The sequence below is a fragment of the Aquarana catesbeiana genome, linkage group LG09 (assembly GCF_042186555.1).
Source record: "Aquarana catesbeiana isolate 2022-GZ linkage group LG09, ASM4218655v1, whole genome shotgun sequence".
NCBI lineage: Eukaryota > Metazoa > Chordata > Amphibia > Anura > Ranidae > Aquarana > Aquarana catesbeiana.
Genome location: NC_133332.1, coordinates 51,418,389 through 51,446,313, shown reverse-complemented (window position 1 = coordinate 51,446,313; position 27,925 = coordinate 51,418,389). Strand labels below are relative to the sequence as shown.

At 44.4% G+C, this 27,925-nt stretch overlaps 1 protein-coding gene across 1 annotated transcript in view; it reads left to right on the top strand.

Annotated features, from left to right (window-relative positions):
* The window catches only part of LOC141107160 (uncharacterized), a 46,651-nt gene extending 21,527 nt beyond the window's left edge, over positions 1 to 25,124 (top strand). Inside the window, exons 2-5 of the mRNA XM_073597910.1 lie at positions 5,749 to 6,051; positions 8,706 to 8,828; positions 12,110 to 12,150; positions 24,912 to 25,124. Coding sequence (XP_073454011.1) covers positions 5,749 to 6,051; positions 8,706 to 8,828; positions 12,110 to 12,150; positions 24,912 to 25,016 — 572 coding nt within the window. The 3' untranslated portion in view covers positions 25,017 to 25,124. The remainder of the gene's footprint in view (positions 1 to 5,748; positions 6,052 to 8,705; positions 8,829 to 12,109; positions 12,151 to 24,911) is intronic.
* The last annotated feature ends 2,801 nt before the right edge of the window (positions 25,125 to 27,925 follow it).

Here is a 27,925-nt window from a genome sequence, read left to right as displayed (position 1 = left end):
ACGAACTACCCTACAGATTCCCTGACAAACTAGTGGGACCTTCTCCCATCGTGTCAATTCAAGTAGAAGGCATATATACAAAGGCCCTTCTGGACACGGGGGCGCAAGTTACCCTGCTATATATAGACTTTTACGACTGGCACCTCAAACACTTACCCCTGCAGAAATTGGAGGAACTGAAGATATGGGGTATTGGAACCCAAAATTTCCCATATGATAGATACTTACCTGTCAAGTTGACTGTTGACCCCTCTGTGACCGAACCAACAGAAACGTTTGATACCTTAGCCGTTGTATGCCCTCGCCCAGCAGGAGCCAACAAGAGTTCTCTGATAATAGGAACGAACACTGACCTTGTCAGAAGGCTGCTCACTCCTCTTGTACTGAAGTCTGACACCCCAACCAAAGGCATACACCCTATGCTGAGACAAGTGTATCAGCACCTAGTCGAAGAACAAAGAGCCCCAGCTGGAGGAGTGGGGAAGATTTGGCGATTGGACAGAAGTGAGAAGATACTACAACCTGGAGAGGTGATGTGTTTACAAGCTTCAGTCAAACTCAATTGGGAACAACCGTACCCTTTGTCCTTGAAGCTGACCGACAGGGAGAGGACACGGGAGTGGAGGTAATCCCTGAAGTCATATCAATTAGGGCTCTGCAACAGAGTCGTGGGAAGATCCCTGTCAGCATCAGGAATGTTACGGCCTCGCTGTTAAAACTGCAAGCCCATTTGCTGTTAGGACAAGTAAATCCAACCACCCCAGTCTCACCATCTGATTTGGGTAAGGGAGAGAAGGATGGACTCTCCATAGAACAGTTTTACCAACAAAACGCCATACTATCACCTGAGTGGAAAGAAAAGGTCAAAGTCCAGCTCCTGAGATGGCAGAATATGTTCTCGAAAGATGAGTTTGATGTGGGGTGTGCAAAAAGTGCCCAGCACCGGATTTGCCTTCAGGAAGACAAGCCATTCAGGGAAAGAGTCAGACAGATCCCTTTGGGGGACCTAGAAGATATACGTGAGCAGCTGGCAGAATTGAAGTGATCAGGCATCATCAGGGAGTCTAGGAGCCCTTATGCCTCTCCCATAGTGGTGGTGCGTAAGAAAAATGGGTCCCTGAGGCTGTGCATCGATTATCGCACACTCAACAGGAGGACCATCCCTGATCAAACCACCATTACAAGGACAGAAGATACCCTGCAGAGCTTATCGGAGGCAGAGTGGTTCAGTGTGCTGGACCTGAAGAGTGGGTACTATCAAATCCCCATGCACCCTGAGTACAGGGAAAAGGACAGCTTTTATCACCCCAGTAGGGTTATTTGAGTTTGATAGGATGCCTCAAGGTCTGTCCGGTGTCCCAGCAACGTTCCAGAGACTGATGGAGAAGACAGTAGGGGACATGAACCTAATCAAAGTATTGGTGTATCTGGATGATATCATCGTCTTCGGGAAAACTCTGGAAGAACATGACGAGTGTCTGGAGAAGGTTCTGAGGACATGACAAGGGATTGAAGCTGTCCCTAGAAAATTTTCAGTTTTACCAGCCTTCAGTTAATTACCTCGGTCATGTTGTCTCTGCTGAAGGAATAGCTACTGACCCCCAGAAGTTGGAAGCTGTCAGCTCTTGGCCAGGGCCCACCAATGTAACTGAGCTTACAGTAGGTCGTTGCTGGGATTTTGCTCATACTATAGAAGGTTTGTCAAAGTATTTGCTAAAGTAGTCAGTCCCTTAATTAATTATTGAAGAATGAGGATGTTGATGAGGATCCAAACCCAACAAAGCTGGTTAGACAACCCGGAGGGCCCAGGAAGCCTCGGGAGTCAATCCAAGACCAGTGGACCTACTAGTGTGAGCAAGCCTTTTGGCAATTGAAGTGAAGTCTAACGACTGCTCCTGTTCTGGCTTATGCTGATCCAACCAAGCTGTATGAACTTCATGTTGATGCCAGTCGAGACGGGCTAGGCGGGGTACTGTATCAGGAGCACGATGGAGACCTGCGGGCTTTTGCTTATGTCAGCCGAAGTCTTGCACCTGCTGAGAAGAACTACTCTACTCACAAGATGGAATTCTTGGCTCTGAAGTGGGCAGTGGTGGACAAGTTGAAAGACTACTTGTATGGTGCAGACTTTGTATTTAAGACCCACAACAACCCGCTCACAAATATTCTTACGACCGCCACGCTGAATGCCACTGGGCATAGGTGGTTGGCTGCCCTATCAGGAATCTGTTTCAGTTTAAAGTACCAGGGGTTGGGAACCGGGATACTGATGCCCTGTCGAGGAGACCCTATGATGCAGGGACTTGCCCTGAGGAGTGGGCTCAACTAACACCAGAAGGGATACAAGCCTTGTGTCAGGGGGCGGAACATCAGGCCAGAGGAACAACTGGGGCCAAAGCCATCGAAATCTCAGTGGCAGGTGTCTCCAAATACTACTGTGATTTGTCTCAAGTCAGGGACAATGGCCTACCTATCCTTTTAGACAGGGACTTAAGAAAGGACCAGATGGAAGATCCCCTCTGTAGTTTAACACTGAAGGCCCTGGAGGGCCAATGCCCAGATCTACTGCTAACAGACTCTCCAACAAAAGAATGACTAGTGCACAAGGAATGGAATCCACTGCAGTTGCGCAATGGGGTGGTCTACCGAAGGGGCCCCTCAGATGATCCTGAAGATAAGTGGCAGCTATTTTTACCGAGAAAGAATAGGGAAACTGCTGACTGCCTTAAATGACAATCCACCTAGGGTCTGAGAGGACATTCAAACTGGTGCGAGAGCGGTTCTATTGGCCCTGTATGCAGGCTGAAGTTGAGGGATACTGTCACTCCTGCATACGGTGTATACAGTGGAAGAATTTGCCCCACAGAGCTGCCCCAATGGGCCATCTTCAAAGTCAAGGACCACTGGAATTAATGTGTATTGATTTTCTGTGTCTGGAGCCTGACTCAAGTGGATAGGGAAATGTTCTGGTGGTGACTGACCATTTCACCCGGTATACCCAGGCATTCTCAACTAAAGACCAACAAGCACCTACGGTGGCAAAAATACTGATAGAGAAGTTCTTTGTCCACTACGGCCTACCTCAGCATATTCACTCTGACCAGGAGAGAGACTTTGAGAGTAGACTCATTAAAAGACTGTTAGACCTGTTAGGTGTTCAGAAGTCAAGAACCACTCCCTACCACCCTCAAGGGGATCCCCAGCCAGAACGCTTTAATTTTACCCTCCTAAATATGCTTGGGACTCTTACGGCTGAAAAGAAGCAACATTGGAGCAGGCACATTGCAGCTATCATACAAGCCTATAATAGCACTGAAAATGATGCCACAGGCCATTCACCGTACAAACTGATGTTCGGTAGGGAAGCTCGACTGCCAGTTGACTTAGCATTTGGTACTTCTTTAGATCATACCTCAATGGTGTCACATAGAGGGTACATGGACAGCCTGAGGAAGAGTCTGAAAACAGCATATGAGATAGCCCAGGCTGCCTTAGACACACGGGGGCAGCAAAACAAGTGAAACTTCGACCTGAAGGCGAGAGTACACAATTTGCAGCCTGGCGACAGAGTGTTTGGGGGAACCCATGTCTACCAGAATTTTTCCAAAGAACTGATGGGGGTTACTGGTTCAAAAAAGGTGTAAAAACACACACTTGTTTACAGATAATATGTTCCCCTCTTTCATGGAATTCCAAAGGGACTTTGGTCTCCCTCACACGGCTTATTTTCAATACCTATAGATACGACACACTGCTGCTGCACAATTCGGCCTCTGAAATATAGAGGTGCGCTCTTTCCCACTTGAGCGTCTACTGACCGACCCCTCTCACACTAAACTTGTTTCTACATATTACAAGACTTTACTACACTCCACGACTAGCAGACTTACCACCATTGAACATAAGTGGCGTTCTGACATACCTAAGTTGTTGGAGGATGTCTGGAGGGAGGTTCTTCCCCTGCAGGTATCCTCTGTCATTTCCTCACGGGACAAGGTGATCCAGACCAAATTATTATATAGATCCTATTTCACACCATGTTTATTATATAGATTGCAGAGATTGCCTTCTATCAGAAGCAGTTTGCATACCTCATCAACCAAATCCACAGGCTACTCAAACCATCTCTCAGGAATCACCTCCAGTAACCAGGTCCCAATCCTTGCAACCAAACATGGATGCCGAAAACAGTGAGGATGAAGAAATGGGCATGGATTGGCGTGGGCAGTCTATGCTGGCAGAGACTGGCACTCCCCTTTCTCCAAGAGAAGCAGATGCTGGAACCCTCAGGCCTGAGGCTCTGGAGTTCATCCCACAGAGGCAACCCTTGGCAAGCCAAGGAGACTTTCCGAGTTCCCCAACTGTAGAGGACATAGAAGCTTCTCAACCTTCTGCAACATCAGAGCCTGAGTAAGAGTCTACTATACCTGAAAAGCCTGAGCCCAAACAGCAGAGAGCAAAGCGAACAATTCGCCCACCAAAAAGGCTGACATACTATACTTTAGGTGAAAGTTCTGAAGAAGCGATCCTCACATCTCAGAGAATGCACGGCATGCCAATCCTTCCCACTACAGGTTTAGTGGAGGGTGACTCCAACTCACCCCCTGGCACATCTAGGTGGGCCATCCCAATATCGGTGGCTCTTGAGCAAGACAACCTCACTTCTTATGACAAATGGTGGGAGGTTCCCTTGCCAGGTTCATACGTGCATGCCAATTGTTTGTTTTCTTACATGTACTAACCTGTTTTTGCCTCCCGTTGTATTTTTGAAAACATGTTGTGGACATTATATGTTGATAGACTCTGTCCTTCCTTTGGGGATCAAAGGTTCTTTGGTGGGGGGAGTATATAGCAGGCATGTTGTAATGCAATTTCTCCTTTTGGCCACAAGATGGAGACAGAGAGATGCTGACTTGTCCTTCCAGAAAACTCAGAAACACAAAGCACACTGGGAAAAAGGGGAGTTTCAGGAAGTGCTAAGGTAAATGAGGAGAGGGGAGTGCTGAGGTGAGAGAAAAGAGAGAGAGACAGGTTTTCCACACAGCACTACAGAGAGAGTGCTGACAGGACACTAAAGAGAGGGAAGTGCTGAGATGATTGAAAGAGAGAGAGACAGGTTTCCCACACAACACTACAGAGAGAGTGCTGACGGAAGATCTGAGGAGGGCTGTCTGAGGAGACTGAGGAGAGCGGTCTGAGGTACCAGCATCTGATTAAGGCCGCTCTTCATCCTGACACAGAGGGGGAGCCCGGAGGAGCATAAATGGGAAGACCGGAGCAGCACAGAGGGGGAGCCAAGAGGGGCACAGAGGGGGAGCCCGGAGGAGGGCACGGGGCCCAGAGATTAGGGATATTTTGATGGACAGTCAGGGGTTGATCGGTGTGCGGTGGTGGGAGCAGTTACAAGCACTGATCTCCTTGTGTGGCTTTCAATGAAGCTGCTGTCAGCTGCTTCATTAAAAGCCACACAGGGAGATCGGTGCTTATAACTGCCCCCACCACCGCCCCTGAATCCCGGGACAAAACCGGGGACAGTCTTGGTCCGGGTCAGTGTCCTCAGTCCAGTGATATCTGGTCACCCTACTTAAGCCTTAAGACTACCTAATACTAGTGAGATTATTTACACTCATTTGTGTCCATATACAAAGAACTGTAGTATAATGCAGCTATCTTTTGAGGTTTGAAGTTACAGCTTGTTTATGAAACTTTACATTGAAGCTTCTTTTGAAGTTTGTTCTTTTACAACAGATACCTATAAGGAAGAGTTACAGAATATTAAAGCTGAAGTCGGGGAGTCTGTGACGATAAGCTGCAGTAAGCCGGAAGTCGGTTCTTTCTCTGCGGCATGGTCCTTGTTCCCTGGGAATGAGAACCTCACCTTCCACAAGCGTTACAAAGATAGATTGGATTTCACCAAAAACGGCCTGAATTTCACTATTACAAACCTGACAAAGGAAGACTCTGGGGTTTACTGTTGCGCTGTGAAGACTGTTAAGAAGACATTAAACCGTTTCATAATGCTTCAGGTTATAGAGCCATGTAGTAGTGAAGGTAATGTATCAATATTTGTTTAGCACTTTTTAACTGAGTAATTAATTTGTTTCTAATTGCAATCTGTTGCCATCTCTCATCACAGTGCCCTGTGCATAAAGAACATTCATTTACATCACAATCATTTAATGTGGAATTAGGAGCGCACTGTGGTTAACAGACACATACTGACGCTGCTAAATTGACATCTAGGTTTCAGTGATTTCTTTGTAGGCTGGGCCAGTTGATTGGAACCCAAGATGGAGTAAAGGCACACAGAGACCAAGAAAAGAGGCACCGATATTATTTAGTTAATTAGAAGTAACAAATAACATGTGGAAGGCAGCGGCAAGGTGCTTACTTAACAGTCCCAAACAATATGGCATCAGTAACTTGATAGCGTAGGCAACTCGGGTACAACAGTTCTCAGCAACCTTGGCGGTACTTCAACACACTCCCAGCACTTGAGATGATACTTTGATAATGATTACATTACCAGAGCAGCATCTGAGTGAAAGGGGTGGCTGATAGGAAGAGCAGTGATGCAAATGCACTTAGTAGACTGATAGGAGAGGATCCCTGTCCCAACTCTCTAGGATCCCCAGATAGTGGAGCCACAAGTGGTCTCCCTGCTCTGTCCCTCCTCGACAGGAACCTCTCCTAAAGTATTACATACTGCCCCTAACCAGTGGGGATCCTGTCCCTACTCTATCCACTCTGCAAATGCATGCCAACTGCAGTGGGATAGTGCTATTTATTAGCATTGACCTCACTAAAGATGGATGTGGAGGTCAAACAGTGTTACAGCGTCCAATCAAACAGCTGCTCCCCTGATGACACCTACAGAGGCTGAGGAAGAACAAACCTCCATTCCCTCTGTACAGCGGCCAGCAAAATAGTGACACCTACAGAGGAGAGAAAAAAATGCACCTGCCTACATCTTTTTTGAGGACAGCAGTGGCAAGACATAAATATCTAATCTGTTCAACTAATGGTGTTTTCTATCTGTAGGGTGGTCCTACCAGTGGCGGCTGGTGTTTTTTTTTTTTGGGGGGGGGGCGGCCACCAACACCCCCCCACCACCTGCTGTCCTTACCGTGGATGCAGCGGTCGGAGCTGCTGTGGCCATCATCCAGCATGGCGGGCTCTCCTGGAGTCCTCTCCGCGGTGCGTCTCCTCTCTGCTCCTCCCGCTAGGCATCCAATAGGCTCACCTGACGTTTTGGCCAATCAGGATCATACCTGCTTCCTGATTGGCCGGGAGGATGATCAGTGTTGCAACAGCGAATATTCATTCGCTGTTGCAACACACCTGGGTGGGCTCCGGACGCATCCTCTGAGACCTGAGCCCACGCTATTTTGAAGCCTATTAGAGCCTATGGTTCTAATCAGGTGCTTCCAAAATAAACCCTGGCAGCTGTAATTCATGTGCCCGGTGCCCTGAAAGGGGCTGAACACATGAATAGGGGGTGGCCACGGCGGCCGTGGATAGATTCATGCTATGCATGAATCTATCCACTGCATATAGAGGGTGGAGAGGAGAGAGGGGGAGGCGCCCGGGCGCCCCTAATGGACGGGCCGCCACTGGGTTCTACATACTGGGGTTGATTAACTAAAGGCAAAAAGACTGTGCACATTTACAAGTGCAGTTGCTCCAGAGCCTATTACTAAGAGGGAAAGTTAACTTTAGAAGGAACACCCAATCACATGCAAGAACAATAATAAAAAAAAAAAAAAAACGGAATTTCTGCTTGCACATAATTGGAAGATGGAAGTCAGCAGAGCTCTTCCTCATTTACTAAGCTCTGGAGTAACTGCACTTGCAGAGTGCACAGTCTATTTGCCTTTAGTAAATCATTATTGAGTAATATTTTTAAACAAAAATCGCCAAATTACAGTTTTACACTAATTGGTAATACATTTAAAGAGTAACTCCACTTTTGTTGAGAAGAAAAAGATTCCCCTCTGGGTGATCTGTGTAGACTGCAAGGATTTTAACAAACTTTGTTGCAGATTCCTACCTTTTGTTATTCTGAAGAAATAGCTGTTTGTTTATCTGTGTCCATTAGCAAAGTGAATCTAATGGGAGTGTCTTTATAATTATCAATCAGCTGCTGCACCTGCAGGGCTCTAATGAGGGAAGAATACATGATTTACAGATGTCTTGCAGCATCACACCTTTTCTTGTAAATGACTGCAGCATCCCAAACACATTGCACTCCACTTTTCAGCTTTTAAAAAAGTGCCCCTTTTTTATTTCATACCTGCAGTCTATATACACAACCTGTCTACAAAAACTCTGAGTAGGCAACCCTCTGAGTGGTTGAGCTCAGGGAGAGATTTCATGCACTGAGCATGTGCGGTCTTTGAATGAGCCGCATGCTTAATACTTTATATCCTCCCATTTAAGCAGGATAAAGGAGAGGGTTTGTGGGAAGGCCATGTATCGCCTACAGATATGGAATGACAAGGAAGAACTTTTTTTAAAAGCTGAAAAATGGATTGTAATGTGCTTTGGATGCCTGCAGTGCATAGGGGGTTTTGTGGATAATGTGTCTAAAAATGAACTAACTCTGTAAGGGTCCAAAATTACCTATTGCATTTGAAGGAGAAAAACTATTTTGCAAACATATTTGACATTTAGTAAAATAAGATTTTTTTTTCTTTCCATGACAGGTGTGGGTGGTGAACACCAAAATCAAACAGATATATCATCATACATCCTATATGGCGTTATAGTGCTTCAGACTTGTATCATCTTTATCCTTCTTGTAATGGCTTTTAGGCGTCCGCGTGCAGGTATGTCTATTTTACAGTGAAGAATTAGATATCTAATTAAGGGAAGAATTAGCCGAATGCTTCATATCAAACATTGTTCAAATCACCCTGCGAGTTTCATTAGCCTACATAATGATTTTACACTTAAAGTAGAACTATAGGCAAAACTTTTTTCTTCATTTTGGATAGAGTAAGGGAGGGTCATAACTCCTGTAAGGTTTATTCTTGTCCCATTGGGGAGATTTACCTTTACTTCCTGTCCCATAGCCAATACAGGAAGTGAGAGGAAATACCTGCAAATTAAGGGAATTCCTTGGGGACCTCCAAGTCACCAGAACTAGCGTCCCCATTGGAAGATTTCTCCTCTATTACTTTTCTGGGGACAACCCGAAATTTGGGATTTTCTTTTACTTTCACTTTCAATGATAATGGTAAACAGGACAAATAGAGAGGGTAAATCCCTTTAACAGGGGTACAGACAGTAATAAAAACCTCCCCTATCCAAAGTTAAAAAAAAGTTTTTCTTTTAGTTATACTTTAACACAAGGTATTCAAGGCTGATAAAGTTCATTCACAGTAAAAACTTTTTTTATTCATTTTGGATGTATATTTATTTATTCACTTTGCTTTATGTATCTTTGTTAGAAATATATTTTCTCACTTCATGTCCCAGTGACCACACAGAAAGTAAGGGAAACCTCAGAGGTGAAGCAAAGAGAAAAAACCTGATGGAAATTCTAATCTGTTCCCACTCTATTGATCTCAAATACTATGATTGCTTTCCCTTTTTACTCTCTGTCCTGGTGACCACACATGCAGTTAGGAGAAACAACCCCCCAGTGTTGTCAGAGAGAGAGCAATAAAATACAACAAACATTCTGACCCTTCCCCATTCCATCCAATTCCTTCAAAAATTGTGTTATTCTATAAACTAATGCTCGCCATACACTATACGAATTATCGTTCAAACTCATTTTCGAAAAACGAACACTCGGCCGTGAGAGCAAACGATAGTGCCATCATGTACTGACCGATAAATCGTTCAATGGACATAAATGAATCAGTTTTTTGTTTGTTTTTTTCACATATACCTAGTGAAAACAGTTTGAATGAGAAACAAATTAACCTTTCAATTTATTGTTCGTTCGGCAGAACATTTCCAAACTTGTCTTCGTTTTTTTGGCTCAAAAACGTCACAACCGATTACCGATGTGTGCCCATTAACTGGCCAAAAAACAAATGAACTGTCCAAATGACCGAATTTCGGACAAGTTTTCATATAGTGTATGCCCAGCATTAGCCTTTAAAATAATGTTAAGAAGACATCATTACAATGGACCTCATACATAAATTAAAATAGAGAGGATAAAATGTTTTTGGCAACAGCAACCAATCAAATAGTCATCAATTTTCAAAACTTTAACAGTAACTTAAAGAGCAAGTCCAAGCATTATCCAAATTTACCCTAAGCCTCTCTCTACCTCTAGAGCACGGATCTCCAAACTAAGATCAGGGGCCAGAACTGGCACGGTACAAGATTTTATCCTGCTGAAATCTGATGTGCGCAGACTGAGGATCCCCATCAGTTGGTCACCGCTGATGGGAATCCTGATGTAAGGGGGCTCTGTTTGGGGGCCCAGATGTAAGGGGGGTTGTAAAAGAAGACCCTGATGTAAGCTGGACACTGATGAAGATCCTGATGTAAGTGGGAACTCTGATGGGAATACTGATGTAAGGGAGGACACTGATGGGGATCCTGATATTAAGGGGTACTCTGATGGGAACCATAATGTAAGAGTGACCCTGATGGAAACCATGATGTAAAGTTGGACTCTAATGGGGACCTTGATGTAAGGGGGGAACCTGATGGGGACACTAATGTGAGGGGGTTCTGATGGGGGGCCCTGATGTAAGGGGGAACTTTGCTTTGTTTTTCGTAATTTCTCTCTCTTATGTTCTGAATCACATTATGCTGCTTCTTAAAAAGTAAAAACAAAATAATTAATTGATATTTGTAAAATATATGCTGTGATCTTTGTACAGAAAAGTTTGGTGACCTCTAGCGCATGAACTAGCCTTGTACCTTGTACCTGTACAGAAAAACAACATTTATTACTCATTGTGATATTACCACTAGGGATGGGCCGAACGGACCCCTGTTCGGTAAGCACCAGAACTTTCAAACACGGCGAAAGTTCAAACCCAATTAACGAACCCCATTAAAGTCAAAGGGACCTGAACGTCAAAAATCAAATGTGTCCATTTTGAAGGCATATATGCAAGTAATTGGGCATACAATGGTTATAGAATCCTCATTGCGTAAAATATTGTTTCAAAACGTTTGTTAAAAGCATTTACAAATAAAAAGTATCACTCACATGTTAGGGTGCCTGAACATCCTGGTACCCGACGTGTGTAACAGGTGATTTTTTGGGGAAAAATCGTCCCACAATGGTGGTAGTTACCGCTAACCATGGTGCTGCTCGATACCCTGTGTTCGTCTGGGCAGAAGTGTGTCGCAGTGACGCAGTAATACCTAGACGCGTTTCAGCCAATCAGCGATCCATTGACGCTTGGTTCTTTTATTTTTACATCGGTCAGTATCAACTGGTTTAACAGAAACCAGACGACATTCAGACCGTGTGTACAGCAACCTGTCCAACAGAAGCCAGCCTATTGTGCGGCTTCTGTCAAGCGGCCACGCTGTAAAACCAGTAGCCGACCGGCATCAGATCAGCGCTTGCAGCCAATGGCCGATGTGTTCTGGTGGGGAAGGGCAGTCCCCCTGTCAGAACACAATAGCTTGGCGGGAAGATTGCTGTACTAACACCACATAGTTAGTACAGCGAGCTTCTTCGTTATTTTTTGTTTAGCGCGATTAGGTGAACGAAACAAAAACCACCTCTGTGTACCAGAACTACATCTCTCAAGAGCTCTTTTTCTACATTCAGAGTTTGAGTGCAGGCTCTTGGTACTCCAGGTAGCAGAAAAGTTTTGCTAGGTAAGAAATAAAACTATGCATGTGGAGGGGGACAAAGAGTGGTGGGGAATAGGGGGAGTTCTATAGTCCAGCAAGCAGCTCTGACAACACTGCTAAGGATTTCACTTCATCAGAGTTGTCAGTCTGAATAGAAAGTCTCTATGTCGTCATCCTACACAGAAGGATTTGTAGCAGATGAACAAGTAAAATATAGGGAATTGAGCACATATTGAAAAAATAAGTATCCTGAATATGTTTTTTATTCCTGTATATCATTTTGCCCTGATTTTTACTTTAATGGTTCTCATTTTTGGCTTTACAGCATCAACATCTGGCTTTCAAAGACAAGTCACTGGGCACATTGTACGTATTTTTTTTTTTTTATTTCACACAATGTTTCAAATTGATTGAAAAATTTAATTTTAGATGTAACCCAGTTATTAAATAAAACCTGCAGTAATAAGCTGCAATTCCCTAATTCAAACAATTCACAGTTTAATAATGAACCTGTATATATTGTAGTTGCTTCTAGAAGCAGCAATACATGTAGAAATCTGTGTAAAAAAGAGGAAATACAGCACCTAGGATATTCATGGGAAATGAAGGGAAACATTTTTAAAACCGCTGCCAAAAAGTTGTGGCGTTGGTCTATAATCCCTTCTGTAATCACTCTGGCTTATACCAGTAGTGAAAATATAGATGAAAGTATCTTTTGACAAGGAAAATATAGATGAAAGTAATCCTAATCAAACATTTGACATGTGCAACAATAAACATAAAAATATATATCACGTAATGAATAATCGATTAATTAAATACAATGTGATGTGTAAACAATGCTTATTATTAATGCTTATCAATAAAGTTCAAATTCTGCAAAAAACTGCGAAATATTGTGCTACAAATGTAAAAATATGCAAAGTGCAAAAATAAAAATAAAGTTCATTTGTGATCCAGAAGGAAGAACCCCAGAAAACCACTGAAAATCTTCTTAAAAGTATTATTCAAATTGATATAGGCGACATCCAGTGCAAATCCTTCACCATCCACACTCTATTGACTCACCAGAATTAATGTAAACCAGTTACTGTACTCCACAATATACCCAAAGGGGTTAATCTCCATGATCCTGGTTGCCAATATGGTCCCTCACATTTGAGCCCGCTCAAGCAAGTCCCGGTCACACATGAAATAAATCAAGATAGAGGAAGCAAGATTTCCATAGAGTAAAAATGTTTTTAGGACCAAACTTTTATTTAAAACATAGATCCACTCACATGCATTAAGTTTCTCCCCGGCACTAGGGTAATAACGCTTATTAGTGTTTGCCTATCACCTCTGGCCATGATCTCAAAGCCACGAGTGTGATAAAGGTGTGCGCAACGATGTTAGCGTCCTTGCCCCGCCCTCTGCGTTTCATAATTTGACGTACTCTCAGGACACACTTAATGCATGTGATAAATATAAGTCTTTAGTGATAAATCTGTTTCCAAGGAACTCCAGTGATCTCCACTTTTCATATACAGATAACCAGGGTAATAAGGTGCTGGTCCCTTTAAGACACCAATGGTCCCTTAATACCTCCGCTGCATACGCTCAGTAACATGTTAGAATAAAGTATAACAAGCCTCCCATAGTGTAAAACCGTATGTACAAAACTTTATTAAAATAGGAAAGACAAAAGCGCATGTAATGATGTGTATACTCGGCAAATCATGGTGTCTCACATCACTTCCGGTCACGGGGGCTCTACCCGTTGCATAGCGTCACATGACTTCATCATGAAAATTAGATTGTAAATGTATGGTAAACTGGCTAAAAGACAGAATTCAGAGTGTAGTAGTTAATGATTCGTACTCTGAATGGTCTAAGGTTATCAGTGGTGTACCCCAAGGTTCAGTGTTGGGACCCTTACTTTTTAATATCTTTATAAATGATATAGTGTCTGGGATTAAAAGTACCATTTCAGTCTTTGCAGATGACACCAAGCTATGCAGTGGAATAACGTCCTTACAGGATGTCTCCAACTTACAAGCCGACCTCAATGCTCTGTTTAATTGGGCGACTAGGTGGCAGATGAGGTTTAATGTCGATAAATGTAAAGTTCTGCACTTGGGGGCTAAGAATATGCATGCATCATAGGTACTGGGGGGGGTGGTGTTACAACTGGGGGAATCAATAGTGAAGAAGGATCTGGGTATTCTGCTAGTTCGTAGTCTTAATAATAGCATGCAATACCAAGCAGCAGTTTCGCAATGCAATGCAAAGCAAAGAGAGTAAAGTCCTTTTTTGTATTAAGAGAGGTATGGACTCCAGAGCGAGAGATATAATTTTGCCCCTGTACAAATCATTAGTATGATGTTATCTGCAATATGCAGTTCAGTTTTGGGCACCAGTTCTCAAAAAGGTATCGGAAAACTGGAGGAAGTGCAGAGAAAGGCAAACCAAACTGATAAGAGGCATGGAGGAGCACAGCTATTAGTATAGATTAGAGGAACTGAATTTATTTTCTCTTGAGAAGAGGAGATTAAGGAGGGATATGATCAACATGTACAAATACATAAGTGGTCCATATAGTGAACTTGGTGTTCCTTTTGCGGCTATCACAGCGCCAAGTCGTTTTGGATAAGTCTCTATGAGCTTGCCACATCTTACCATGGGATTTTTGCCCATTCCTCATTGCAAAACTGCTCCAGCTCCTTCAAGTTGGATGCATTGTACTTGTGAACAGCAATTTTTAAGTCTGACCACAGATTTTCTATTATATTGAGGTCTAGACTTTGACTAGGCCATTCCAACACATTTACATGTTTCCCCTTAAACCACTCAAGTGTTGCTTTAGCAGTGTGTTTGAGGTCATTGTCCTGCTGGAAGGTGAACCTCCATCCTAGCCTCAAATCACACACAGAGTGGAACAGGTTTTGCACAAGAATATCCTTGTATTTAGCACCATCCATCTTTCCCTCAACTCTGACCAGTTTCCCAGTCCCGACTGCTGAAAAACATCCCCACAGCATGATGCTGCCACCACCATGTTTCACTGGATGGTGTTCTTTGAGTGATGTGATGTATTGGGTTTGCGCCAGACATAGCATTTTCTTTGATGTCCAAAAAGTTCAATTTTAGTCTCATCAGACCAGAGAACCTTCCTCCATACATTTTGGAAGTCTCCCACATGCCTTTTCGCAAACTCAAAACGTGCCATTTTGTTTTTTGCTGAAAGTAATGGCTTTCTTCTGGCCCAACTCTATGGAGCGTACAGCTTATTGTCATCCTATGTACAAATACTCCAATCTCTGCTGTGGAACTCTGCCACTCCTCCAGGGTTACCTTAGGTCTCTGTGCCGCCTCAATGATTAATGCCCTCTTTGCCCGGTCTGTGAGTTTTGGTGTGTGGCCATCTCTTGGCAGGTTTCCTGTTGTGCCATGTTCTTTCTATTTGGTTATGATAGATTTGATAGTGCTCCTAAGGATCATCAAAGATTTGGATATTTTTTCATAACCTAACCCTGACTTCTCAACAACATTGTCCCTTACTTGTTAGGAGAGTTCCTTGGTCTTCCGTTAGTGGTGCCTCTTGCTTAGGTGTAGCAGCCTCTGGCGCCTTTCAAAAAGGTGTGTATATGTAATCACAGATCATGTGACACTTGGATTGCACACAGGTGGACATCATTTCACTAATTATGTGAGTTCTGAAGGTAATTGGTTGCACCAGAGCTTTTTATGAGCTTCATAACAAAGAGGGTAAATACATATGCACATGCCAATTATCAGTTTTTGATCCATTACATATAATTCAGTTTAAAAAAACATTGAACTAAAGGCTGTAATGTAACAAAATAGGTAAAAAGCCAAGGGGGGTGAATACTTTTGCAAGGCACTGTATGTGTATATATATATATATATATATATATATATATATATATATATATATATTGCTCCCGTTTTTATCCAAACTCCTCGAACGTCTGGTCTACAACCAACTGAGCATCCACCTTGCTGATAATAGCTTTCTTGATCCCCTTCAGTCTGGATTTCGCCCTCAACACTCCACAGAAACTGCTCTCCTAAAGCTAACAAACAATCTACTAACGGCCAAAACCAATCAACACTATTCTGTACTCCTACTCCTGGACCTCTCTGCTGCCTTTGATACGGTTGACCACCCCCTCCTCCTCAAAAAACTCCACGCCTTTGGTCTCTGTGACTGTACTCTTCGTTGGTTCTCTTCCTACTTATCCAACCACACCTTTAGCACTTCCTACAACTCTACTTCCTCTTCTCCTCTTCCTTTTTCAGTTGGAGTTCCCAAGGTTCTGTTCTTGGAGCTCTCCTATTTTCAATCTACACCTCCTCCCTGAGCCAGCTGATAGCATCCCATGGCTTCCAATACCACCTCTACGCTGATGACACCCAAATCTGTTTCTCTACCCCTCAGCTCACTCCCTCTGTCTCCTCACGTATCACTAATTTACTCAATTTAATTTACTTAATTTAATCAGATATATCAGTCTGGATGTCACACCACTTCCTCAAACTCAATCTATCCAAAAACAAACTTATAATTTTTCCTCCCCCATATGCCCCTTCCCCTGATCTCTGGGTCAAAATCGATGGCACAACTATAAGCCCATCCCCACATGCCAAGGTTCTAGGTGTCGTCCTGGACTCCGAACTTCCCTTCAAGCACCATGTCCAATCACTGTCCAAATCCTGCCGCTTCAACCTCCGCAACATCTCCAAAATACGCCCCTTTCTAACCAATGACACAACAAAGCTCTTAATTCACTCGCTGGTCATCTCTTGCCTCGACTACTGCAACTCCCTTCTCATTGGCTTACCTCTACATAGTCTATCACCTCTTCAATCCATCATGAATGCTGCAGCCAGACTCATCTACCTTACCAATCGCTCTGTCTCTGCTACCCCTCTCTGTCAATCCCTCCACTGGCTTCCGGTCGGCCAAAGAATTAAATTCAAAATACTAACAACTAAGTACAAAGCCATCCACAATTTAGCCTCCAGCTACATCACTAGCCTAGTCTCTAAATACCAACCTACTCATTCTCTTCGTTCCTATCAAGACCTTCTGCTCTCTAGCTCCCTCATCACCTCCTCTCATGCTCGTCTCCAGGACTTTTCCAAAGCCTCTCCAATCCTATGGAATGCCTTACCCCAATCTGTCCGCTTATCTCCTACTCTATTAGCTTTTAGACGATCCCTGAAAACCCTTCTCTTCAGAGAAGCTGTCATGAAGATCCTGCCAATAATCAGCGATCCAGACGCAGGGGGACATGGCCGCGGGTTCCACTGCGCATGCGCGTGCGTTCACGGGTGCTGTCACGCACGGGCACGCGTGCGCGCACTCCCGCTAGTGCCAGGCGGGCTATTTAAACCGGCCTGTCACACTCCATCCCCGCTCTCTGCTCTACAGCGTTCCGTGTGCCTTAACCTGATCTGACCTGTGTACTCTGCTATCTGACCCGGCTTCCTGTTAGACCATCCTGCTATCCGCCTGCACCAGACCCTCTTGGCTTGCCTGACCATCCCTCTGTGTTGTCCCTGGTACCTCTGCTGATCGACCGATACCGACCTCTGGCTTGTTTGACCACCCCTCAGTCTGACACCTGTATCCAGCGTTCCAGTCTACTACCTGCTGCCTTGTTCCTGGTTCCAGTCCAGCATTCCAGTCTACTACCTGCTGCCTTGTTCCTGGTTCCAGTCCAGCATTCCAGTCTACTACCTGCTGCCTTGTTCCTGGTTCCAGTCCAGCGTTCCAGGCTACTACCTGCTGCTTGTTCCAGGTTCCTGTCCAGCGTTCCAGGCTACTACCTGCTGCTTTGTTCCTGGTTCCAGTTCTGCTTACTTACCTGCTTACTTACCTGCTTCCTTATCTGCTGTGGCTCCGGGTCCTCTCTGTAATCCAGCTTCCTCTTCAGCTTCTGGACCCAGAGGGTGTCACCACTCCTGAACTTCCGGTGACTGACGATCCTGCCAGGCACCCATACCACTCCTCACTCCTGGCCTTCTGTCTCCATTCCAGAGGAACAGGAGTGGGAGCTGTAAGGGAGGTCCTTCTCTGCACTCCGGGCTCACAACCTACCAGGTACGTGACAGTAGCAGACAGCCATGTCTGAGCCTGAGCAGGGAATGTCTCCCATGGAGGAACTTTGTGCACACCTGACAGGATTGACTGAAGCAGTCAAGAATCTACAGCAAGGATACACCAGGCTGGAGGAACGAGTGTTAACCTTGTCTAATCCCATTGGGGCTCAGGGAGTTCCTTCCGCTTCTGCTCCTTCAGTCGGGCCTTCCTCAACAGTGGTGATGCTCCCTCCAGAACCCAAGGTCCCGACGCCTGAACGTTTCTCCAGAAATCGCCTCAAATTCAGGGCCTTCCGTAACTCCTGTGAACTGTTCTTTGCTCTTCAGCCACGTACCTTTTCCCTGGAGGCTACTAAGGTGGGCTACGTAATCTCTCTGCTTTCTGGTGACCCCCAAACCTGGGCCCACCGCCTCTTGGAGCAAAAGGACGTATCCTTAACTAATCTTTCCGCCTTCTTTGACGCACTAGGTCAGCTGTCCCCTGAGACAGAGAGACTGCTGCGGACACACACGGCTGCAGCATTCTCTCATGAGACCTTCACCCCCCTCCATCCTCCATTTACTGGACAGCACCTTCCCAGGAATATACAGGTCAAAAGATCTCCCCTCTACCCAGCCAGTGACAGGTCCACACCACCCCATAACCATTTCTCTACAAACTTAAAGGAGAACCCACACACCATCTACTATCACATAGAACGCTTGAACGTGGACTGGTATGGAACACAGAAAATCGCATCTTCCATTTCAGGCCGTTTTTTCCAACTAGCCATCATGTTGATGTACATATTTTGGCCTACTGGCATATAGAGACTGCACCCTGGTTCTCAATAGGCTCTGATGAAGAGGTTATCCTCGAAACGCGTTAGCCAACTCTAAATGCCCGCCTTAACATGGGCTCATGATATATATTTTTAACCCATATTTTTAACCCATTTTTAATTTTTCATGTCTTTTACATTTTGTCACCTGTTTGCATGATACGTAGTATTGGTATTATTCAATTGCTTTTATTTGCTCTTTATTTCCTCTGAAATAAATTTTATATGTTTTGATGTAAGCTTGATCACGCGTCCTTCATCCATCACTCTTCATATAGCCTTACCTGACCACCCCGGGGTCAATCTCTGGGCAGCGGGACATGCAATACCATCTCTTCTAGCTTTGCTACAGTTTACAATACTACTCTTCTCAAACCCAATCAGACCCTCACAAGCGCAGGAGTAATCTTTTCTTGTCCACAATCTATATCAGCTGTATGATGACCCCCAGCTGTCCGTGACTGCAGAAGCGGCTGTGCACACCCTTCAGCAGGGTCGCAGGGCTGCAGAAGACTATGTGGCGGAATTCAGAAAGTGGAGTGTAGACACGAATTGGAATGATGCGGCTCTCCGCTATCAGTTTCGAATGGGACTTTCTGACTCTCTGAAAGATGAATTGGCCAGGGTGGGTACCCCACAGACTTTGAATGCATTGATCGATCTAACCATCCAGATCGATCGACGTCTAAGAGAACGGAGGACTGAGAGAGCTATGGGAACTTCTCGCCCAACTTGGGTTACCCCTAAAGTTCCCCATCATACATCACCAGCACCACCAATGTCTACGTTTAACCCACCTGAGCCAATGCAATTAGGGGTTCTGCGGCCTTCTCTTACTCAGGAGGAACGACAACGCCGTCGAGTGAATAATCTGTGCCTGTATTGTGGGGAACCTGGGCACTATGTCAGGAACTGTCCCCTTAAACTCCGTAAGTGCCTATCTCTGTCCTCTGACTATGTTGCACCTCTGGTTAAGAACACTACTCACCTTGCTCTCTCTCTCCTGTTACAGCTTCCAGGAGAGACCCTGCAAATAGCCGCCATTATTGACTCTGGAGCTTGCAGTTGTTTCATGGACTCTCTTTTTGCTACCCAACACCGGATACCTCTGTTGCCTAAAACCCATGGACTTTCCATTCATCTTGCTGATGGAACAGCCATTAAGTCAGGGCCTGTTACCCAAGAGACTGTTCCATTACCCGTTTCCATCTCCAATTCTCATCAAGAACTGTTATGCCTAGATATCATCGCTTCACCTATGTTCCCCATAATCCTCGGCATGCCATGGTTACAGGCCCACAATCCTGACATTAATTGGATCACAGGTGAGGTTACCTTTTCCTCCCCATATTGCCAACAGTCTTGTAGACTTCAGGACACTCAGAAGAATCCTACCCTGCTCTGTTTGAACACAGACCCTAGTCTACACCTTTCCATCCCTTCTGCATATCATGATTTCTTAGATGTATTCAGCAAGCAGGGGGCAGAGGTCTTACCCCCTCACCGGGCCTATGACTGTCCTATCGAATTACTCCCCGGTGCCGAGATACCTTTTGGAAGAATATTTCCTTTAACGGAAGTGGAACAAGGGGCTTTAAAAGAATATATCGATGAGAATCTAAAGAAAGGCTTCATTCGTCCATCCACGTCTCCTGCAGGTGCAGGTATCTTCTTCGTACAAAAGAAAGACAAGACCCTCAGACCATGTGTAGATTACCGTGAGCTGAACAAGATCACTGTAAAGAACCGTTACCCTCTTCCTCTGGTACCAGAGCTGTTCCAAAGACTTGGGACAGCTACCATATTCACTAAGCTTGACCTCCGCGGAGCCTACAATTTGGTTCGTATTAGGGACGGAGACGAATGGAAGACCGCCTTTCGTACCCGTTATGGACATTTTGAATACCTTGTGATGCCGTTTGGGCTGTGCAATGCTCCTGCTACATTCCAGTACTTCATCAATGATGTTTTACGAGACTTTCTAGATCTGTTTGTTATCGTCTATTTAGACGACATACTAATTTTTTCTTGTTCCCTTGAATCCCATCGCAGGCACGTCAGAAGTGTATTGGCCCGGCTTCGACAACACGGTCTATATGCAAAAGCTGAGAAATGTGAATTTGAACAGGAAAGTATTCCATTTTTGGGGTTAATCATTTCCAGCAAGGGCATTAAGATGGACCCTCAAAAGGTCACTGCAGTACTAGACTGGCCAGTCCCAACAGATAAGAAGGGGATCCAGCGATTCGTTGGATTCGCTAATTTCTACCGTAAATTTATTAAGGGGTTTTCAGCCATCATCACACCCATCACACAGCTAACTAAACAGGGTACACGTTTCCACTGGTCTGCTGAGGCTCAAAAGGCTTTCGAGACTCTCAAGGGCCTTTTTACCTCTGCTTCCATGCTAAAACATCCAGATTCCTCTCTGCCATTTGTACTAGAGGTGGACGCATCCGAAATTGCAGTAGGGGCAGTGTTGTCCCAAAGACAGGGAACTAAGGCCCTGTTATATCCTGTGGTCTTCTTCTCTCGTAAATTGTCCACGGCAGAGAGAAATTATGATGTAGGTGACAGAGAATTATTGGCTATCAAATCCGCGTTGGAGGAGTGGCGCTATCTGCTAGAGGGTGCCGCTCATCCAGTCTTAATTTTTACAGATCAAAAGAACCTGGAGTATTTGAGGTCTGCAAAAAGGTTGAAGCCACTCCAAGCCAGGTGGGCCCTCTTTTTCTCCAGGTTCTCTTTTCATGTCACTTATCGCCCTGGCTCCAAGAATACCAAGCCTGATGCCCTATCCAGGATGTTTCATAAGCCCCAAGAGGTTTCCCCTCCGGACACCATTCTGTCCCCAGGGAATTTTCTTTTGCTTCAGGGAGATCTGCTTTCCCGGATTAGGCAGGCTTCCGCAGAATTGGGGTCTTCCATTAGGCCAGAACTCCAAGTTAAGAATGGGTTATTATGGCACGAGAATAGGATTTTTATACCTGAAGAACTACGAGTTTCAGTACTAGAACTCTGTCATGACCATGCTTTTGCTGGGCATTTTGGAGTAGCTAAGACTACTGATCTGGTACAGCGTACCGTTTGGTGGCCTCAGTTACGTGATGATTGTAGGAGATTTGTTGAATCCTGTACCACCTGTATCAGAAACAAGGGGCACAGGACCAAGGCATGGGGTTTGCTAAAGTCATTACCTGTCCCAGATAGGCCTTGGAAGATGCTTTCTATAGATTTTATTGTGGAATTACCTCCGGCTGGGGGTTTCACCTCAATTTTTGTCATAGTAGACCGGTTGTCGAAGATGGCCCACTTTGTGAAGGGCACTCCCTCGGCTACAGAAACGGCACAGGCATTCATTAGAGAAGTCATCAGGCTCCATGGGGTACCAGTTAATATCGTTTCAGATCGGGGGGTACAGTTTACCTCCCGATTCTGGAGGTCTCTATGCAAAACATTGAAGATTGAACTCTCATTTTCATCTGCTTATCACCCACAGACTAATGGGCAAACAGAGAGAACAAACCAGACTCTTGAACAATATTTACGCTGTTTTTCTTCATTTGCCCAGGATGATTGGATTTCTGTTCTTCCATTGGCTGAGTTTGCCTACAACAACTCTATTCATTCCGCTATCAAACAAACCCCATTTTTTGCAAATTATGGTTACCACCCTTCTTTTCTGCCTAATTCTCTTCCAGAGTGCACAGTACCCGCAGTTCAGGAGAGGTTGGACTTCTTCACTTCCAACAATCAAGTTTTGCAGGAGACCATGACCAGGACCCAGGAGTATAATAAAGCAATTTTTGATAAGAAGAGACAAGGTGAGCTGTTACTTACACCCGGGGACCAGGTATGGTTATCTACAGTAAATCTCAGGATGGCTTGCCCGTCAAAGAAATTGGGTCCCAAGTTTCTTGGACCATTTCCTGTTAAGCGAAGAATTAATGAGGTAGCATACGAACTTGAACTCAGGATTCATTAAAAGTGCATCCAGTATTTCATGTGTCTCTACTCAAACCCTCTGTTTCTAACCCATTTCCAGGCCGAAGTACGGATCCTCCTGATCCAATTTTGGTGGATGGGGAGGAAGAATTTGAGGTGGAGGCTATCATGGACCATAGGAGAAGAGGCAACCAAAATCAATTTCTGATAAAATGGAGGGGGTTCGGCCCAGAAGAAAATTCTTGGGAACCCGAGGATAATATTCATGCTGAAAATCTTTTGCAATCTTTTAAAAGAGCCCATCCGGAGAAATTCCTTCAAAGGGGCATCCGGAGGCTGCCCCTTGGGGGGGGCAATGTCATGAAGATCCTGCCAATAATCAGCGATCCAGACGCAGGGGGACACGGCCGAGGGTTCCACTGCGCATGCGCGCGCGTTCACGGGTGCTGTCACGCATGGGCACGCGCACTCCCGCTAGTGCCAGGCGGGCTATTTAAACCGGCCTGTCACACTCCATCCCCGCTCTCTGCTCTACAGCGTTCCGTGTGCCTTAACCTGATCTGACCTGTGTACTCTGCTATCTGACCCGGCTTCCTGTTAGACCATCCTGCTATCCGCCTGCACCAGACCCTCTTGGCTTGCCTGACCATCCCTCTGTGTTGTCCCTGGTACCTCTGCTGATCGACCGATACCGACCTCTGGCTTGTTTGACCACCCCTCAGTCTGACACCTGTATCCAGCGTTCCAGTCTACTACCTGCTGCCTTGTTCCTGGTTCCAGTCCAGCATTCCAGTCTACTACCTGCTGCCTTGTTCCTGGTTCCAGTCCAGCATTCCAGTCTACTACCTGCTGCCTTGTTCCTGGTTCCAGTCCAGCGTTCCAGTCTACTACCTGCTGCCTTGTTCCTGGTTCCAGTCCAGCGTTCCAGGCTACTACCTGCTGCCTTGTTCCTGGTTCCAGTCCAGCGTTCCAGGCTACTACCTGGTGCCTTGTTCCAGGTTCCAGCCCAGTGTTCCAGGCTACTACCTGCTGCTTGTTCCAGGTTCCAGTCCAGCGTTCCAGGCTACTACCTGCTGCTTGTTTCAGGTTCCAGTCCAGCGTTCCAGGCTACTACCTGCTGCTTTGTTCCGGGTTCCAGTCCAGCGTTCCAGGCTACTACCTGCTGCTTTGTTCCTGGTTCCAGTCCTGCTTACTTACCTGCTTACTTACCTGCTTCCTTATCTGCTGTGGCTCCGGGTCCTCTCTGTAATCCAGCTTCCTCTTCAGCTTCTGGACCCAGAGGGTGTCACCACTCCTGAACTTCCGGTGACTGTCGATCCTGCCAGGCACCCATACCACTCCTCACTCCTGGCCTTCTGTCTCCATTCCAGAGGAACAGGAGTGGGAGCTGTAAGGGAGGTCCTTCTCTGCACTCCGGGCTCACAACCTACCAGGTACGTGACAGAAGCCTACCCTACCCACACCTAACAACTGTTTCTTAATTTTCTCCATCAGCTCACCCCCCACAGTTATTACCTTTTGTTTCCACTTGACCCTCCCTTCTAGATTGTAAGCTCTAACGAGCAGGGCCCTTTGATTCCTACTGTATTGATTTGTATTGTAAGTGTACTGTCTGCCCTCAAGTTGTAAAGTGCTGCAAAAACTGTTGACGCTATATAAATCCTGTTTAATAATAATAATAATTATATATATATGTGTATATACACAGTGGGCTCCATAAGAACCTGCTCTTAAGAACCTTAGGTGCAGCAGAATTTTTTTTGTAACCTTAGCCAGATCTGTGCCTTATATATACTGGTGTGTGGCTTTCCTAATCAAGTCCAATCAGTATAATCAAACACAGCTGGACTCAAATGAAGGTGTAGAACCATCTCAAGGATGATCAGAAGAAATGGACAGCACCTGAGTTAAATATATGAGTGTCACAGCAAAGGGTCTGAATACTTAGGACCATGTGATATTTCAGTTTTTCTTTTTTAATAAATCTGCAAAAATGGCAACAATTCTGTGTTTTTCTGTCAATATGGGGTGCTGTGTGTACATTAATGAGGAAAAAAATAAACTTAAATGATTTTAGCAAATGGCTGCAATATAACAAAGAGTGAAAAATGTAAGGGGGTCTGAATACTTTCCGTCCCCACTGTATATATACATGTGTATATATATATATATATATATATATATATATAATCTAGATGGTCTTGTGTCTTTTTTTTCAACCTGACTAACTATGTAACTATGTCACTGTTGCAGGATACAGAAGATCTTAAATATGCTGAAATCATCAGGCCTTCTCACCCAAGGGTCATACAAACAGAGGAGAAAGTCACTTATGCTCTTATAAGCAGGAACAACTAGAGCTTACATTGTTTATTTTATCAAAGGAGAAGTGCAAGGGTTAAACAAAAAATTGAATTGGCTATCACCAAGGTTCGTAAACTTGTAACTATAATCAGTACCCATATGGGCATCAAAAAGTAACAATATATTGAACTAACACAGAAAATTATAATACACTTGTGGCTAATGTCATTTCATGATCAATAAAGCTGTGTACAGTAAACAGTAACAGTGACTGTAAATAAATAAACAGAAAAAGTGTCCTTAATTATCCAAAACCAAGAAGAAATATGAACGATTTGAGCAGTCAAAAATTACAGTCCCACAAGCTGTGATGAAAACCAAGGTAGCACCAACAACTCACATGCAAGGCTTACCAAAATGCCTGTGACCCCCTAATAAGAGTGGTCAACAAAGGTAGAGCCTCGGGTAGAACAGGAGGATATACAAGCTTTGTGGGCAGAGATAGAACAAGGCCCGGTATGTTGGGAAGGCCAAGGGAAGTCATACAGCTGATAAATATAGGCGGCTGAGGTCCGTAAGTTTGGAAGTCTTTCTCAGTGGCTTCATGTTGGCGATATTTTGATTTGCTTTGCCACAAAGTGTTTCTTTAATGTTCTTTTGCTTAGCACATTTTCTGGCTGTTGGATCTGGTTGTAATTTCTCGAAGAATCCTCTTGGCCTGACATGAGTTCCCAGACTTACCCAGGCATTCTACGGCATATCCTAATCCATTGGGCTGAGTTGAATGACTGAGGAGTCTCTGTTAAGAAAGGTGTGGTTTAATTATTACAATACATTCCTGGGTTTTATATGAAGATCATCCTCTTCCATGATGACAGTCTCTCTATTGTATTAAGCGTTTGTTGACCACTCTTATTAGGGGGTCACAGACATTCTGGTAAGCCTTGCATGCGAGTGGATTTTGTCACCGTGATTAACCTAGAAGTTTTCCATTTCCATTATGACTTGTGGGACTGTCATTTTGGACTGCTCATATCGGTAAATTTTCTTCTTGGTTTTGGCTAATTTAAAGACACTTTTTTTTCTGTTTATTTGCAGTCACTGTCTTTACTGCACACAACTTTATTGGTCATGTAATGGCAGTAGCCACAAGTGTATTACAATTTTCTGTGTTAGGTCAATATACTGTTACTTTTTGATGCCCAAGGCTTACTGATTATAGTAGATGCACTGCACTGTTTGGTTTACATTTAAGACTATGCTTGGTATCAAGGCATAACATTCAGTTGCTTTGTTTTTTGTTGCCATTAGCACAGATTTTAGGTATTTTATTAATCCATAATTAAAAACTGAGGGTTTAGTCCTCTGTATGCTATGGAAATAAATAGTAAAAAAATGGACTTTGTAGGCATGTTTTTCATTATATAAAAAAATATAAAAATTTTATTGGTTGACAAAACATCAATGAAAAAAGACTCTGTATACTATGGTCCTAACTCTATAGTTTTGAGAGTCTCCAAGTTTGAGCACATATATAATGGATAAATTAAGGGCAAGTTTGCCTGGAGAGACCCCACTTCTCCTTAAAGGCATGGGGACATATTGGATGCCTAGCAATAGCACAATGGCAGCTGAAGGCAATCAATGTGCCCCCACACCGAATCAGCGAACAAGCTATACAAAAAGATGGGACCTGGGTACAGGTAAAAGTGAGCAAATGAAAGTCATTTTTAAAGAGGTGGATCAAGCTAAAGGTATTCACACCACTGCACAAGTCTAAACCATTGCACCAGTTAAACATTGCACTAGTTAATCTATTGCTGTGTCCCAAAGCTATGTTAAAACGACTGTTACTGTATCTTTTAAGTTTGCATCTGGAGGTGTTAAATACTGAACTGTCTAAGATCAATGTACCAGTACTGTGAAGAGAAACTCCAATAAATCAGTTAATTTATTCCACAAAGTCTGGTTTTAATGTACATGAGCTTATGTGGTCATTACAGTGTTATAAAGAGGGGAGTAATTGAAGTGCTTGTGTAACATCACCATACAGAAGAAAGAGCAGCCAGTCCGGGATAGGGATGGTGGTGGCCATTAATGGAGTGTTCCAATCGAAAAGGTGGCTTGGTGTCTGTCTAAGCATGCCCTTCTCAGTGGTGCGTCCCTATGCTAGGCCCACAGTGGTACAGAGCATTTCCAGGGAAAGGGCCTAAGCCACAGAAGTGAGGCCTTGCAAGTGTAGGTAATCCCCTACAAAACCACGGGTTGGAGCAAGACAATTGTGCTGTGCTAAAGAACTGGTGGAGAGTATTTAATGTTTTGCCCTGTTAGCCACAAAATGCTCTATAGTCTAGTGCAGGTAGGAACAGACCCATGCCAAAGGCTGGTTAGGAGACAAGACCCTTCTAGTGTGGGGCCTGGCAGGATAATTCAACATATGAATACCTGCGGGTGGTAAACTCACACTCATTTTTACTGTTGTAGTGGCACAAATAGAATGGTTCCCCCATGCTGCAGTTCCCACCTACAATATATGAGTTGGAAGCTTTGGCAAACTAGACAGAGGCCATCTTGTTTCCTATCGAGCCTGGCTGTCCCTGCCCACCCCTTTCACTTTAATTTTAATCAAGGAGGCTTAGCTTCACATCTGAGTGTTAGTGCAGCTTTCTGTTTAGTACCCCATAGGACCCTCTCACTACTCATGATCTGCTGGCATTGTATAAAGAAGCACAGAGACCTAGTGACAATCTCACTAGGCCTTACAGTATAAAAATAAAAAGATTGAATTTAATAATTTCATCAACATGTTTATGAGGGGGAAAGGAGGGATCAGAAATGGCAAAATATAAGCAGATTAAGCTTCTATACAAGTTTCAGTAGGGTGAACTCTGCTAACAAATTACTGACAAAGAGTCAGATTGCATACTTTGTTGTTACTGCTAGATGTGCTGTTTATTGTGGTT